This window comes from Salvelinus alpinus, unplaced genomic scaffold (assembly GCF_045679555.1).
Source record: "Salvelinus alpinus unplaced genomic scaffold, SLU_Salpinus.1 scaffold_41, whole genome shotgun sequence".
Lineage (NCBI taxonomy): Eukaryota > Metazoa > Chordata > Actinopteri > Salmoniformes > Salmonidae > Salvelinus > Salvelinus alpinus.
This window is the reverse complement of record NW_027255982.1, coordinates 48,664-63,446: the sequence shown is the minus strand read 5'-3', so window position 1 is coordinate 63,446 and position 14,783 is coordinate 48,664. Positions and strand designations below refer to the sequence as shown.

Below are 14,783 nucleotides of genomic sequence, written 5' to 3'. Positions count from 1 at the left end.
TCTCTCTCTCTCTCTCACACACACTCTAACTCACTCTCCTCCTTTGTCCTCTCTCCTCTGAATGTGTTAGTGAGGGCCACAGAGACAGACAGAGACCAGGCTACTTTAGATGCAGTGCATCTGGATTCATGCATTATTGAGCCATACTGTGACACGAGCCAAGCTCACCTGAATGCTAGAAAGAGAATGAGGCAAATGACACAGTCAATCAAATGTGTTTGAGAGCCGAGTAACTCTGAAACTTTTCAAGTTTTCACAGTAGGGGGCGCCTATTAACTCCGGCTTAGAGGGAGGAAGATGCTCCAGGAACGAATTAGCTTATCTCTTACAGTCACTGGTGAGAGTAGATCTTGTCAGCAAACTGTGAGAGCTTTGATACCATGTCAGATCATACGCTGTTACTTAAAACCACGTACTGTGTATAGATAGTTGGCTGCTTGTACTAAGTTACTGTGTACAGTGTGTTTGGAAGGTTTCCATGGATTCCACTCACTATACACTGGAGTCCTGTGATCAGAGCGTTGAGCGTTAGAGAGAAGCCGGAGTATCTCATCCTGTGGTCTCTACATCTATAGATGTATATTGCATGGTGTGTGTGTGTGTGTGTGTGTGTGTGTGTGTGTGTGTGTGTGTGTGTGTGTGTGTGTGTGTGTGTGTGTGTGGTGGGTGGGTGGGTGGGTGGGTGGGTGGGTGGGTGGGTGGGTGGGTGGGTGGGTGGGTGGGTGGCTGGGGGGCGGGCGGGCGCGTGCAAGTCTTCACCGAGGCCTCCCTTTCGCTGTTTTTGGGAGGCTTCAAAGTGTGTGTTTGGTTTTAACTGAGCCCTCCCTCTCTTTGTGTCCTTGTAGATTCGTAACGCTGCATCAGGTCTGTGTATAGACTCCAAGCACGGCCCCACAGGGACAGAGCTGCGACTGGACGCCTGTCTGAAGGAGGGGGCTGAACGCACCTGGGCACACGAACAGGTAGGTACAACCGGAGCCGTGTACTGTATACTACATTATACTGTATAGTAGGGTGTATTCTATACTATATTATACTGTATAGTAGGGTATAATCTATATTATACTGTACAGTAGGGTGTATTCTATACTATATTATACTGTATAGTAGCGTGTAGTCTATACTATATTATACTGTATAGTAGGGTGTAGTCTATACTATATTATACTTTATAGTAGGGTGTAGTCTATACTATATTTTACTGTATAGTAGGGTGTAGTGTATATACTATATTATACTGTATATTAGGGTGTAGTCTATACTATATGAAACTGTGGTACAGTGTAGTCTATACTATATTATAGTGTAAAGTAGGGTGTAGTCTATATTATACTGTATAGTAGGGAGTAGTCTATACTATATTATACTGTATAGTAGGGTGTAGTCTATAGTATATTATACTGTATAGTAGGGTGTAGTCTATACTATACTGTATGGTACAGTGTTGTCTATACTGTATTATACTGTATAGCAGGGTGTAGTATATACTATATTATACTGTATAGTTGGGTGTAGTCTATACTATATTATACTGTATATTAGGGTGTAGTCTATACTATATTAAAATCTGTGGTACAATGTAGTCTATACTATATTATATTGTATAGTAGGGTGTAGTCTATACTATATTATACTGCATAGTAGGATGTAGTCTATACTATATTATACTGTATAGCGTGGTGTAGTCTATACTATGTTATACTGTATAGTAGGGTGTAGTCTATACTATATTATACTGTATAGTAGGGTGTAGTCTATACTATATTATACTGCATAGTAGGATGTAGTCTATACTATATTATACTGTATAGCGTGGTGTAGTCTATACTATGTTATACTGTATAGTAGGGTGTAGTCTATACTATATTATACTGTATAGTAGGATGCAGTCTATATTATACTGTATAGTAGGGTGTACTCTATACTATACTGTATGGTACAGTGTTGTCTATACTATATTATACTTAATAGCAGGGTGTAGTATATACTATATTATACTGTATAGTAGGGTGTAGTCTGTACTATATTGTACTATATAGTAGGGTTTCGTCTATACTATACTGTATGGTACAGTGTTGTCTATACTATATTATACTGTATAGCGGGGTGTGGTCTATACTATAGCACATCACCGGCCTGTTAATCATTCAGTCCGTCAGTCAATTGGCATTTTCCTTTAATACAAAACAAGTTTAGGGTACTGTAGCCGGCGATTGCTTCATATGCAACTAATGTTCCTGCTGTTTACTGTTAAATCTGAACAGATCATCACCACATTCTTGTCCTCATGTTCATCCGCCTCTAAAATGACCTTTAGGGTAGTCATACTGTGAATCTCATAACGGAACTTGGATACCATGCTGTGCCTGTGTACTCTTTTGTACTCAGATATTTACATTTGGCTGGAGAGAGGACATCAGGCCAGGGGATCCTCTCCACACCAGGAAGTTCTGCTTTGACTCCATCTCCCAGAGTTCCCCTGTCACACTGTACGACTGCCACGGCATGAAGGGCAACCAGCACTGGAGCTATAGGAAGGTAACTTTAAACAGAATTAAATAGAACACGATTATATTGTATCTCTATGGTACTTACTTTACTTCTGTTTTGGCTTTATATTCCATGTGGAACGTAAATTATCAATAAATAATCAATAATCAACAGAAAGTCAACAGTATGATTACTGTTATAACACCACATCAAACACCTCATCATTCAGATTACTACCACAACCACAGGACGGTACACAATATCAAAGTCATCAGACAGAAAAGATGTACACTGCGTTTTTACTGCTGCGTTCCAGGTAGAGGGAAGTAATAGAGGACTTATTTTATCGTGGCACCACTCCTATTTCCTCCACATCGTTTAGGGAGGAGAGATGAATGTTTACTCAACGCAAAATCAGAATGTCATTACAGTCCCATCTCTCTTCAGGTTCTGCCTAGAATGACTCGATGAGGTTGAGGTGCACAGATGCCAGCGTGAGTCCCAGATCTGTTTGCCACCTCCATTACCGTGGCAAGACAACACAGTCAGGTCTTGAACTCAGGCTACACAGATGCAATAGCCGCTTATTAAAGGGCTGAGTTGGGCTTGCACAGTGCACGGAGGCCTTGAGGCTGCGTGAACATTGTAAATCAGGAAGGCGGACGCATGATACAAGAACAAAATGACTGCCAAGTACCTCTGAGGCGTTCTCCACCTCCTCATCTTTCTCCACAACTTTATCCCTCCCCAGAGAATCCTTTTACAGTTTGAATCCACCACTGGCTATATTTAAGAGTTCGCAATCACCATAGATAATCTTTTATCGGAAGCCAGGGACGTGTTTTTATTTTGTGTTGTCAGTTTTCAACGATTCGTACTTCATTCAATTCCTCTTTCTTTTGCAGCTGAATTTGTTACTTTTCCCTTTCTGTCATGCGAGGGAGGATGAACCCAAAGAATAAACATTCAGAAAATGAATGTAATGGTCCATTGAAGCTTTGGGTTTAAAAACTCTTGTGTGTTGAACTCATATTTCTCAGCCTAGTTTAACTCCCAAATGCAGACCCCTCTCCATGAAATGAAGTAAACTCAGATTAGAATGGAGGGAGGAAAAACCGTGTTGCAGTCAGTTGCTCAGCTCCCCGTCTGTAATCTGTTTGAAGGGAGTGGGAGATGAGAGAGCAGGATTAAACAGCAGCCTGTCTGCCAGAGACAGGCTTACCTGTCTCTACTTTATTTGAATAATTTATCTCAATCCTTCTTTTCCTCCCTTCTCTCTCTCTCTCTGCCTCCTGCTCTCTCTCTCTCTCTCTGCCTCCTGCTCTCTCTCTCTCTCTGTCTCTCTCTCTCTACCTCATGCTTTTTGTTTTGCGCTCTGTGTGTGTGTGTCTCTCTCTCTCTCTCTCTCTCTCTACCTCATGCTTTTTGTTTTGCGCTCTGTGTCTCTCTCTCTCTCTGTCTGGACCAACACATACAGGATAAATTGCTGTACCACCTGGTGAGCAGCGGTTGCATGGACTGCAGTCCCAGTGATAAGAGGATTTTCATGAATAAATGCGACCCTGGGTCGGAGACACAGCAGTGGCTGTTCCAGAGAGTCAACGCCACCGTCCTGGACAAATTCAACAGCGCTGCGGCTGCCAGCTCCTAGGAACCAGGCGCCAACCCCCATGACAAAAAAACAACAAACGTGTGCATTGTAGCAGCAAGCGGCCAGCCAGTTAGCTAGCGGTCCTGTCTCCCAGACCCCCCAGCTCATCAACGTGGGGGCTACAAAGTGGAAGAGAAGGGGATGGGGGGGCTGGGGCTACGTTTCTGCTCTGTCTGACGGATCCTCTGCCCGATGGGATCAGATCCAAAATGGAGGATAAAGACTCCTTCCTGACTGAAAGAGATTTTGGGATTCTGCCTGGTTCTGCCACATGGGCTGATGGGACGTTCAAGGTCGCGTTTCCTCAGAGAACCAACCAGACTAGACTAGACCCAAGCTAAGCCGCCACACAGAGGCACCTTGCTGGTCGAGGACACAGAAACCTCCAGAACACTGTCCTCTAGGTCCTCTATGGGTCAAAGGTCAAACACAGCAGGTCTAGTAGACTGGATTTATTTGTATCAGGTTGAAAAAGGAATGTTCCAACTGTCACTCTCTCCAGATCGCATGGTGGATTTGTACTATATCGGAGGCTCATGAATAATTTGCTCAATTTTGTAAGGCTATTTATTTTCCATGATTATTTTATTCGTATTTATTTTGTGCTAATTTATTTTGTCTTTTTTTTTTAAGAACAATAATTTATTAAGTGTATACTTGAATGGGTTTTTCAGATTTCTGGTCCCCGTGATTGTACGATTTGAAGTTGTGAAGTTCAGCCAATGAAAATGATGTAGTAAACATGAATAAAATGTGAAAAAAATACATGAATTGTTGCAATTGTATGGCGTGTGTGAGTATTTATATGATGACCCATCTCACAATGATATTACATGGAGATAGCAGCCAAGAAGACGCCCATGGACGTATGATGATGCATGTGGGTGCTCATTCAAAAGTGATGATTGTGTGCCCTCTTTTGAAGAGTTTTCAAAACTCGTCTACATGTGCACTAATGGGACGATTCTGCCTTAGGAAATGTATGCCTTTTTTACACGTTTTGATTTCAGCACTTCTTAGTATTTTCTATTCAGACTTACCCTATGCACGTGCATAACAAGGTTTTGCGGGTGTGGCTCCCTTGTTCACAATGTATACATTTGATACAATTCCAGAAACACACCCACTGGGTGGCCTACCAATTTGACCAGGGAGTTGTTCTTTTTGTTCATCTTCATCAATCCCTTTATTCGCCCACACCAGTAGAAATCCACTTTTTTGAGCTGAAAGATGATGATGGCCAGAGCTTACCCATGGTGTTTGGCCAACAATTTAATTCAATAAGTCATCGTTTTAGTCAAAGTATGATATATTTGGGCTTGAAGTGACACATCCAACCTGCCCACTTTCTGCAAATCCATGTGAATACAGTCTTTTCTTATGATATGACATACAGGTTATTTTCAGCCTACGTTTCGTTTCAGTGCTGGGTTATATTTGAATGTTACCACCCACCAGCATGGCATTGTTTATTAATCAGAAACAGCTGCAGTGTTATTCCTCTTCGCCACTGAGATGACAGCCTTTGTTCCACTTGGCTGCCTGAGCCATGGAGCAAATTAAAATAGGAGGAAATTAAATGTTTTTTTGCACCTCCTTTTCTTACTAGAAAATTATCATAATCCATTGGATAATTTGTACATTTTCACAGATTTTTTTTATTTATTTATTTTTATATATATTTTTTTTAATCCGGTCTGTATTAAAAATATATATATATTATAAATGGTATAATTGCGTCATATGATAGCGTTTTACAAACCCACTCCCCCGACACCCCAAGATGAATGATTTTGTCCACTAAAGTTTTGCTTCACTACACGCTCTACTGCTTTGATTGGTGTCACATTAGCTAGAAACCACAAGTGTCTATCCAGATAATGAAAAGGCACCCGCAAAATGTTTATTCATGGAATTTATAGTTACATGTAGCCTATCATTTCACTTCCCCTGTGAGAACCATGAGCACCGTCTGACTTGGCTTTGCTCTACCACATATCAAGAAGCTGATTAAACAGCATGATCATTACACAGGTGCACCTTGTGCTGGGGACAAGAAAAGGCCACTCTGAAATATGCAGTTTTTCCACACAACACAATGCCACAGATGTCTCAAGTTGAGGTAGTGTGCAATTGGCATGCTGACTGCAGGAATGTCCACCAGAGCTGTTGCCAGAAAATTGAATGTTAATTTCTCTACATAAGCCACCTCCAACGTTGTTTTAGGGAATTTGGCAGTACATCCAACCGGCCTCACAACCGCAGACCACTTGTAACCACGCAAGCCCAAGACCTCCACATCTTTCTTCTTGCCCTGCTGGATCTTCGGGGGGGGGGGGGGGGGGGGTATTTATGTCTGTAATAAAGCCCTTTTGTGGGTAAAAACAAATTCTGATTGGCTGGGCCTGGCTCCCCAATGGGTGGACCTGGCTCCCAAGTGGGTGGGGCTATGCCCTCCCAGGCCCACTCATGGCTGCGACTCAGTCATGTGAAATCCATAGATTAGGGCCTAATGAATTTATTTCAATTGATGGATTTCCTTCTATGAACTGTAACTCAGAAAAATCCTTGAAATTGTTGCGTGTTGCGTTTATATTTTTGATCAATATAGAAAAACATTGTTCAATATTTCCGGATCTTCATCTTATTCTTCAACTATTTATATGGCAGATTCGCAGCCGCAATTTACGGACAATGTCAAAACTTTGGAGATGGCAAAGTCAAAGATGGTCCAGTGGTTTCCATCTGTGGCGAAGTTGTCAGTGCCCCATTTGTTGATGTTTATCTCCTGGACAGGAAATTACATCGAAATAGTGGCGGAAACTTCCTCTGGGGGTGTCCTTTAAATGCTGTGTACTTTTCATTTGATTTTGATCTGCACAATATTAGAATGTAGCCTTATGGAGAATGCTTTCAGAATGGAGATCAATGAAAGATAGCCATCAAAACATATGCATATTTATCTCAGTTTGAGAACCCATAGATTTCAAAACGCTGTTGTTTCACAATATGTATGTTTAGGGACGTTTTCATGAATACTAAAGGTTCATTGAAAAATACGGTTTCGTTCATTCAGTGGTTTCAACTATTACTAGTGATCCTCAGCAACAACCACACGGACGTGGCAGCCTTTACAGACAAAGCAAATGAAGGTAAACAAAACAATGATACATTGGCAGTTAAATATGTGTGGTTATTTCTGACAGTCGATGCTGATAGTGGCTAATATTTAACATGATAGAAATAGTAGAAACAGTCAAAGCTCGGGGCATACAATTAAAACATTTGAGAGTGTCGGCAGGTAGCCTAGCGGTTAGAGCACCTTGTCAGCTCGAATCCCCGAGCTGACAAGGTGTTAAAATCTGTCATTCTGCACCTGAGCAAGACAGTTAACCTACTGATCCCCGGGCGCCGATGATGTGAGGAGTTGGGTTAAATGTGGAAGACACATTTCAGTTGGTACAACTGAATAGGTGTCCTCTTTCCCAAAGGTTCATTTGGCACGACTGTCGTTAGGCAAAGCTTTGCCGCGTCATCAAATGCGCCAGGCTGCAGTAGCCTCTCCATTTGGCTTGCGTCTCCAAGTTTCATCACTGCTAGTTAAAAGGCCATACAATTACAATTATGCATAAGGTCACAGCATTTTATACTTCACTGTAGGAAAGGGGTGGAAATGCCTGTCATGCTGATATGCTTTTAGAAAATGATATATTTTAAGTCCCCACCTCTCAACCAGTAACTTTACTCCCACCCATCTCCAGTTCTATATTCCAACCCTTTATTTCCCTCGGCCCATCCCACCTATCTCTGCTGGCCACCCTCTTTGGATTTCTACACGCCATATATCTTTCAACTATGCTGTGATGTTTAACATGCAATTTTAATCTATCTAATCTAATAGAATCAACGGATTGTGAGAGTATTAATATATTATTGAGTGACTGACTGAGCAGGTCTCTCCAAATCTCCCAGCAAGGGTTCATTTACATTTTTGGGGGTTGCTAAAATTTGGGGCTCAATACAGGTGGGGCCTAGGCCCCCCAGCCCTGAATGACGGGTCACCACTGGATATGACTAATAAGTTAATCTAATTATATATTTTTTATATGCTTTATAGTTTGCTTCCATGACTGGTGTCACATTCATCTCCAGTGATCAGAAGGAAAAATCTTATAAAACAATTGCTATTATTATTTACAATCCCCTTCTCCAAGCAGATTACTAATTTACCGAGCTATTATCAATAGCTCCTATCAATTTATAAATTACAGTGCATGGAGAATGGTGTTTTTAAATCTGCATCAGTTACCTGATGTGGAATAGAGTTCCATTTAGTTATGGCTCTATGTAGTACTGTGCGCCTCCCATAGTCTGTTCTGGACTTGGGGATTGTGAAGAGACCTCTGGTGGCATGTCTTTTGGAGTATGCATGGGTCTCTGAGCTGTGTGCTAGTAGTTTAAACAGACACCTCGGTACATTCAACATGTCAACACTTCTTACAAAAACATGTAGTGAAAAAGTAAATCTCTCCTCCAATTTGAGTCATGAGAGATTTACATGCATATCATTAATGTTAGCTCTCCGTATACATTTAAGGGCCAGCCGTGCTGCCCTGTTCTGAGCCAATTGTAATTTTCCTAAGTCATTTTTTGTTGCACCCGACCACACGACTGAACAGTAGTCCAGATGAGACAAAACTAGGGCCTGTAGGACCTGCCTTGTTGATAGTGTTGTTAAGAAGGCAAAGCAGCACTTTATTATGGAAAGACTTCCCCCCCCCCCCCCATCTTAGCTACTGTTATATCAGCATGTTTTGACCATGACAGTTTACAATCCAGGGTACTCCAAGCAGTTCAGTCACCTCAACTTGCTCAATTTCCACATTTTTCATTGCAAGATTTAGTTGAGATTTAAGGTTTAGTGAATGATTTGTCCCAAATACAATGCTTTTACTCTTTGAAATATTTAGGACTAACTTATTCCGTGCCACCCATTCTGAAACTAACTAACTGTAGCTTATTTGCATAGTGTTGAGTCATTCACATACATATACACACTGGATTTACTCAAAGCCAGTGGCATGTCGTTAGTAAAGATTGCCCTGGGGAATTATGGATTCTACCCGGGTTATGTTGGAGAGGCTTCCATTAAAGAACACCCTCTGTGGTCTGTTAGACAGGTAACTCTTTATCCACTATGTCGCAGGGGGTGTAAAGCCAGAACACATGTGTTTTTCCAGCAGCAGACTATGATTGGTAATGTCAAAAGCCCCACTGACGTCTAACAAAACAGCCCCCACAATCTTTTTATCATCAATTTCTCTCAGCCAATCATCCGTCATATGTGTAAGTGCTGTGCTTGTTGAATGTCCTTCCCTATAGGCACGCTGAAAGTTTATCAATTTGTTTACTGTAAAATAGCATTGTATCTGGTCAAACACAATTTTTTCAAAAAGTTTACTTAGGGTTGGTAACAGGCTGATTGGTCGGCTATTTGAGCCAGTAAAGGGGGCTTTGCTATTCTTAGGTAGCGGAATGACTTTTGCTTCCCTCCAGGCCTGAGGGCACACACTTTCTAGTAGGCTTAAATTTAAGATATGGCAAATAGGAGTGGCAATATTGTCCACTGCTATCCTCAATAATTTTCCATCCAAGTTGTCAGACCTCAGTGGCTTGTCATTGTTGATAGACAACAATACAGTTTTCACCTTTTCCACACTCACTTTACAGAATAACAAACTACAATCCTTGTCTTTCATAATTTGGTCAATTATACTTGGATGTGTAGTGTCGGCGTTTGTTGCTGGCATGTCATGCCTATGTTTTCTAATCTTGCCAATGGAAAAAGTCATTAAAGTAGTTGACAATATCAGTGGGTTTTGTGATGAATGAGCCATCTGATTCAATGAATGATGGAGCTGTTTGCCTTTTTGCCCAAAATTTCATTTAATGTGCTCCAAAGCATTTTACTATCAATCTTTATATAATTTATCTTTGTGTCATAGTATAGTTTCTTCTTATTTTTAATCAGTTTAGTCTATGATTTCTCAATTTGCAGTATGTTTGCCAATCAGTTGTGCTGTCAGACTTAGTAGGTGATGTCAGAGGTCAGCATGTGGGAGAAGTGGGAACGCAGAATGATAGACGAGTTTCCCACTAGTAATTAATTACCAGTTGGCATTCAAGTGTATTTCTCCCAATCGCATGTGGTAAATTCCCAATTGTGACTTGGTTACGAATGCAGCATTAGTTCAAGGTCAGAATACGAGTAGAGAAAAATGCATCAAATGGAATTAAGTTCCATTTACTCACCTTCAACTTGGATCTTAATTCCTTTTTTATGAATCTAATCTATTGAAGGTATTCATAATTGTTTTGAATTCAATCAGTCAGCTTTAGTCATTTGTTCTGTAGTTACCATAAATGGACATGAGAGGTCAGCTGTGTCCATGTATTCCCCACTGCATCTTCTCTCTAGTCATTCTACTATTTTGCTCCAAAACTGATATAAAAACATAGGCTATAATTTAGATATTACATAGATTGCTCTTGATACGGAGACCTTGCCAAAAGTTAGAAAGCGATAAGATACTCTGTAAATGAGCAGTTATTCTACGGTCTCTCAAATCATGCCTCACGTCACTATCCCACTTTATTTTATGAAACAAGTTTTGCTTCTTTGTAGGAGACTGATGTGGAATGTCAAGAAGTCACCTCAATGCTTGATCATCAGTTATAATATTAAAAACCACAAACATTTTCCTCCACCCTATGACAAAATGTGTAGAAATGCAGGAAATGAGCTGTAAAAATGCTAATTTCTCTGCCTATGGCAAAATGTGCAGAATTACAAACTTGCTTTAAAACACCAAATATTTTCTCTATGCTCCATATCAAAATGTGCAGAATTGCAGAAAATGAACTTTAAACTTACTTTGCTGTCATGAGGGAGGCCGCAGACCCACGAGCCACTGCGCCTCATGAGTTCCAATTTTTGTGGTCCCCTACCACAATCAGTTGCCCATCTCTGATATAGGTTATTGCTATTAAGTGTTGCAAACATTGCCAAAAAGGGTATATCCCATGGCTGGTATTAATAATACAATCAGTAAAGTATTTTCAGTTGCACATTTTCAATAAATGTAACGTATTAATATAATTTCAATCCCCTCTAGTTTTAAGTTGTACGTACGGGATACTCATGGTATACGTCGTCCAACGAAATGCTTAATTCCAGGGTCCTTCTTCGACAATGCAGCAACAATAAGAATGATAAAAGATAAGAATACGAACAGGGGTACATGGCAGTAGAATAAAATAGATTTTAACATTTAGCATTCTCTCATGCCATATGTGTTACGCGGAGTGGAACCCAAGCTCGGATGGGTTGCAAGAAACCAGGTGCTGAGGCTGGAGCGAGAGGGGTTGGGACAGGGTAAGCAGGTCCGGAGGGGAATCCAGGACAGAGTAGCTGGATGACGAAACGTGGAACTGGAGACAGGGACCAGAGTCAGAGCAGGCAGAACTGTAGCGGAGAGGAAAACAGCATCAGGCAGGGATAACATGCTCTAATAGCAACAACCGGCTAGAAGCATAGACTGACTGAGCAGAGATTACAATCTGGCACTGTGGAAGTGGCAGGGCTGAGTATTTGTAGATGTCTTGATTATGGAACAGGATGCAGCTGGTGGGGATCTGCTCTGACTCCAGCACACCCGTCTCCGCCCACACAATCTCACACACACACACACAGAGAGAGAGGGAGGGGGAGGGAGGGAGGGAGAGAGTACTGGGGGAGTGGGGGCAGGTCAAGGAGACACAGGATGAGCAGTAGAGGGCGTTGCAGGAGCAGATATGACAGTATGTAAGAGTATTGTATACTGAACAAAAATATGAGCTCAACATTCAATGATTTACAGTTATATAAACTGAGTTACAGTTCATATAAGGAAATCATTCAATTCAAGTACATTTGTTAGGCCCTAATCTATGGATTTCACATGACTGGGAATACAGATATGCATCTGTTGGTCAGATACCTTAAAAAAAAAAAAAAAGTAAAGTAGGGGCGTGGGTCAGAACCAGTCAGTTGTGTGTGTGTGTATATCTCTATCAAAGGAGGTTGGTGGCACCTTAATTGGGGAGGACGGGCTTGTGGTAATGGCTGGAGCAGAATTAGTGGAATGGTATCAAATAAATCAATGGTTTCCATGTGTTTAGATTTCTTTTTTTAATGTAAGTATTTAATTAGGCAAGTCAGGTAAGAACAAATTCTTATTTACAATGACGGCCTACCACGGCCAAACCCTAACCCGGATGACACAGGGTCAATTGTGCGCCACCCTATGGGACTCCCAATCAAACCCAGGATCGAACCAGAGTCTGTAGTGACACCTGTAGCACTGAGATACAGTGCCTTAGACCGCTGTGCCACTCGAGAGCCCATTGATGCCATTCCATTTGCTCTGTTCCAGCCATTATTATGAGCCGTCCTGCCCTCAGCAGCTTCCACCTATCTCTATCTCTGGAACACACTTGAGTCAACAAAGTTTGACACCTCCAGGATATTTAAGCAGGTCTACAGTATTCTTTTGAAAAGTTTCACATCTCAAATTCATGCATGTTATTTTGTGCGTAAAATGGAAAATCACTTGCAGTATATGACTGAAATACAAAATTCATGTAAATATTTGAAACAAGCATTAGGCCCCAGAGCTACCAAAAAAAACATTTTTCAAAAGGCAGCACTGTTCAAAACATGGTGACGGTAAACTAGGTGACATATCAGTGAGGTTGGCATTCACATGTTCAGTTATGTTGCCCCTGGTTGGTTCCATGCATGATGGAACAATCTGTAATGGTTAGTGCAATCCTGGGACGTGCCTATCTTAAACCAGAACCACAACCCTTACCAAACAACCCCAACCCTGAACGTAAAGATTGAAATGTCATATTCAATGAGGTGACGTAAGCGTTGGGACGTGCCAGGATCCTGGACATCAAGGACCTATCTGTAATAGCAAAGACTTGTATCTGTGGTTATAGCCTAGCGAAATGTGGCAATGTTTTATAGCTATGCAAATACGATCCGCTAATCAAACAAGCCTGCGGCTTCCTGGTTTTGATTGCTCCACATCCGTGTGTCACTCTACCTTTTCAACCTGCGTTCTAATTTCTATAAGATAGAAATCATAGGCATGTCTTACATTCAGTGTTGATTTTAGCATGTGAATCTTGGTGGGGCAAAAAAATACAAATGTGGGATGCATGCCAGAAAAGCCACTACAAAACACAACACAAAAAAATACATGAATTGCACTATAACGGTGACAAACTGTTAGGGCCTACATAAAGCTATCCCAACAGCAGAGTCCCAACAGCAGTCCCAACACCTTACCACTGTTACACCTGTCTATCAGCGAAGCCTTGTCTGGCAGCGAAACAGTTCATTCAGCCTCATTTACTGCCTTTAAAAAAAACATAGATGATATGGCTGACTTGCTTAAACTAATGTGGTTTTTACTGACAATTGAGATGTACAAACTATGGCATAAGGGGACGACAAGCGGATAAGAGGCCATCCGTAATTTCGATTTAAGACATTAATGAGCGAGCTATTTTGTTTAGCACTTTTGAAATGTACAGCGACAGAATTCAGAACATGGGCCGTTCTTACAGTGTTCTCCCTGTACACCAAGTCAGAACCGTAGGATAAATAAAGGAGGCATATAAGCAGACAATGAAAGCTCTTACAATATTCAATGATTACATTTCTCAAGAACAGGTTATAGGCTACATGTTCACCACCAAGTCAGATCAGTAGGTGAAATTAAGAGGTGAAAATAGATCAAATTATTAAGGTGAGGCACATGGGCTACTAACAGCTTACTACACAACACTTAGTATTACTTTCTTAGCTACAGTATACATATCTCACTGGCATATTACATAGTTTATTCAGCAGCATACAATACATTTTTGGACTTACCTTGTTGTGCTGTGCTCACTTGAACAGGAAGGTGACGCGTCGGTCTTTCGTGGGCAAATTTTGGCATCAAACTTTGTCATCAAAGTCTGGCATTCTCAGTCCAATCAAAGATACTGTAGATATAATGTGATTTGACGTAATTTTATCTGTGGCCAGTGACCTTCAGCCTTCATGGATGGGCACTTCTAATGTAACTCTATGGCAGCACCCAAGGAGCTTGAATTTTCTAGCTCTACCTTTAGACTTGGCTGTACTAGTGTCCCCATGAGTGACAGAACACTGAGCCAATCACGGCGCAACGCTCCGTATTTTCTGCTGGCTTGCCCCACCACCATAGAAAGCACTGAGCTAGGCTGAAACACCTGCATTTTGGAGCTGTCTTACTCAATAAAACAAAAAAGAGACCATGTTTGTATGCGGCTTTATTAACTCAATGATATATATATATTTCTTTTTAACTTTGTTTGCAAACTGATATGTGACACATTAATGCCAAATATCATGCAAAACAGGAAAGCCCCCCCAACAACAACAAAAATGTGAAGCTCAAAAGAGTCCCACCTGCCCTGAATGACGGGTCGCCACTGCTTATATTATAACTTTTGCTCGCTCGCAGTAGAGGGGTGTGACAGACAGACAGAGAGAGAGCGCAGA

At 41.3% G+C, this 14,783-nt stretch overlaps 1 protein-coding gene across 2 annotated transcripts in view; it reads left to right on the top strand.

The window, feature by feature from the left end:
• Window positions 1–4,912, top strand: part of LOC139567061 (polypeptide N-acetylgalactosaminyltransferase-like 6) — a 248,444-nt gene extending 243,532 nt beyond the window's left edge. For both annotated transcript variants that reach the window (XM_071388506.1, XM_071388504.1), the window contains exons 11-13: window positions 846–962; window positions 2,389–2,538; window positions 3,968–4,912. In XM_071388506.1, the coding sequence (XP_071244607.1) occupies window positions 846–962; window positions 2,389–2,538; window positions 3,968–4,141 (441 nt within the window). In that variant the 3' untranslated portion in view covers window positions 4,142–4,912. The remainder of the gene's footprint in view (window positions 1–845; window positions 963–2,388; window positions 2,539–3,967) is intronic.
• The last annotated feature ends 9,871 nt before the right edge of the window (window positions 4,913–14,783 follow it).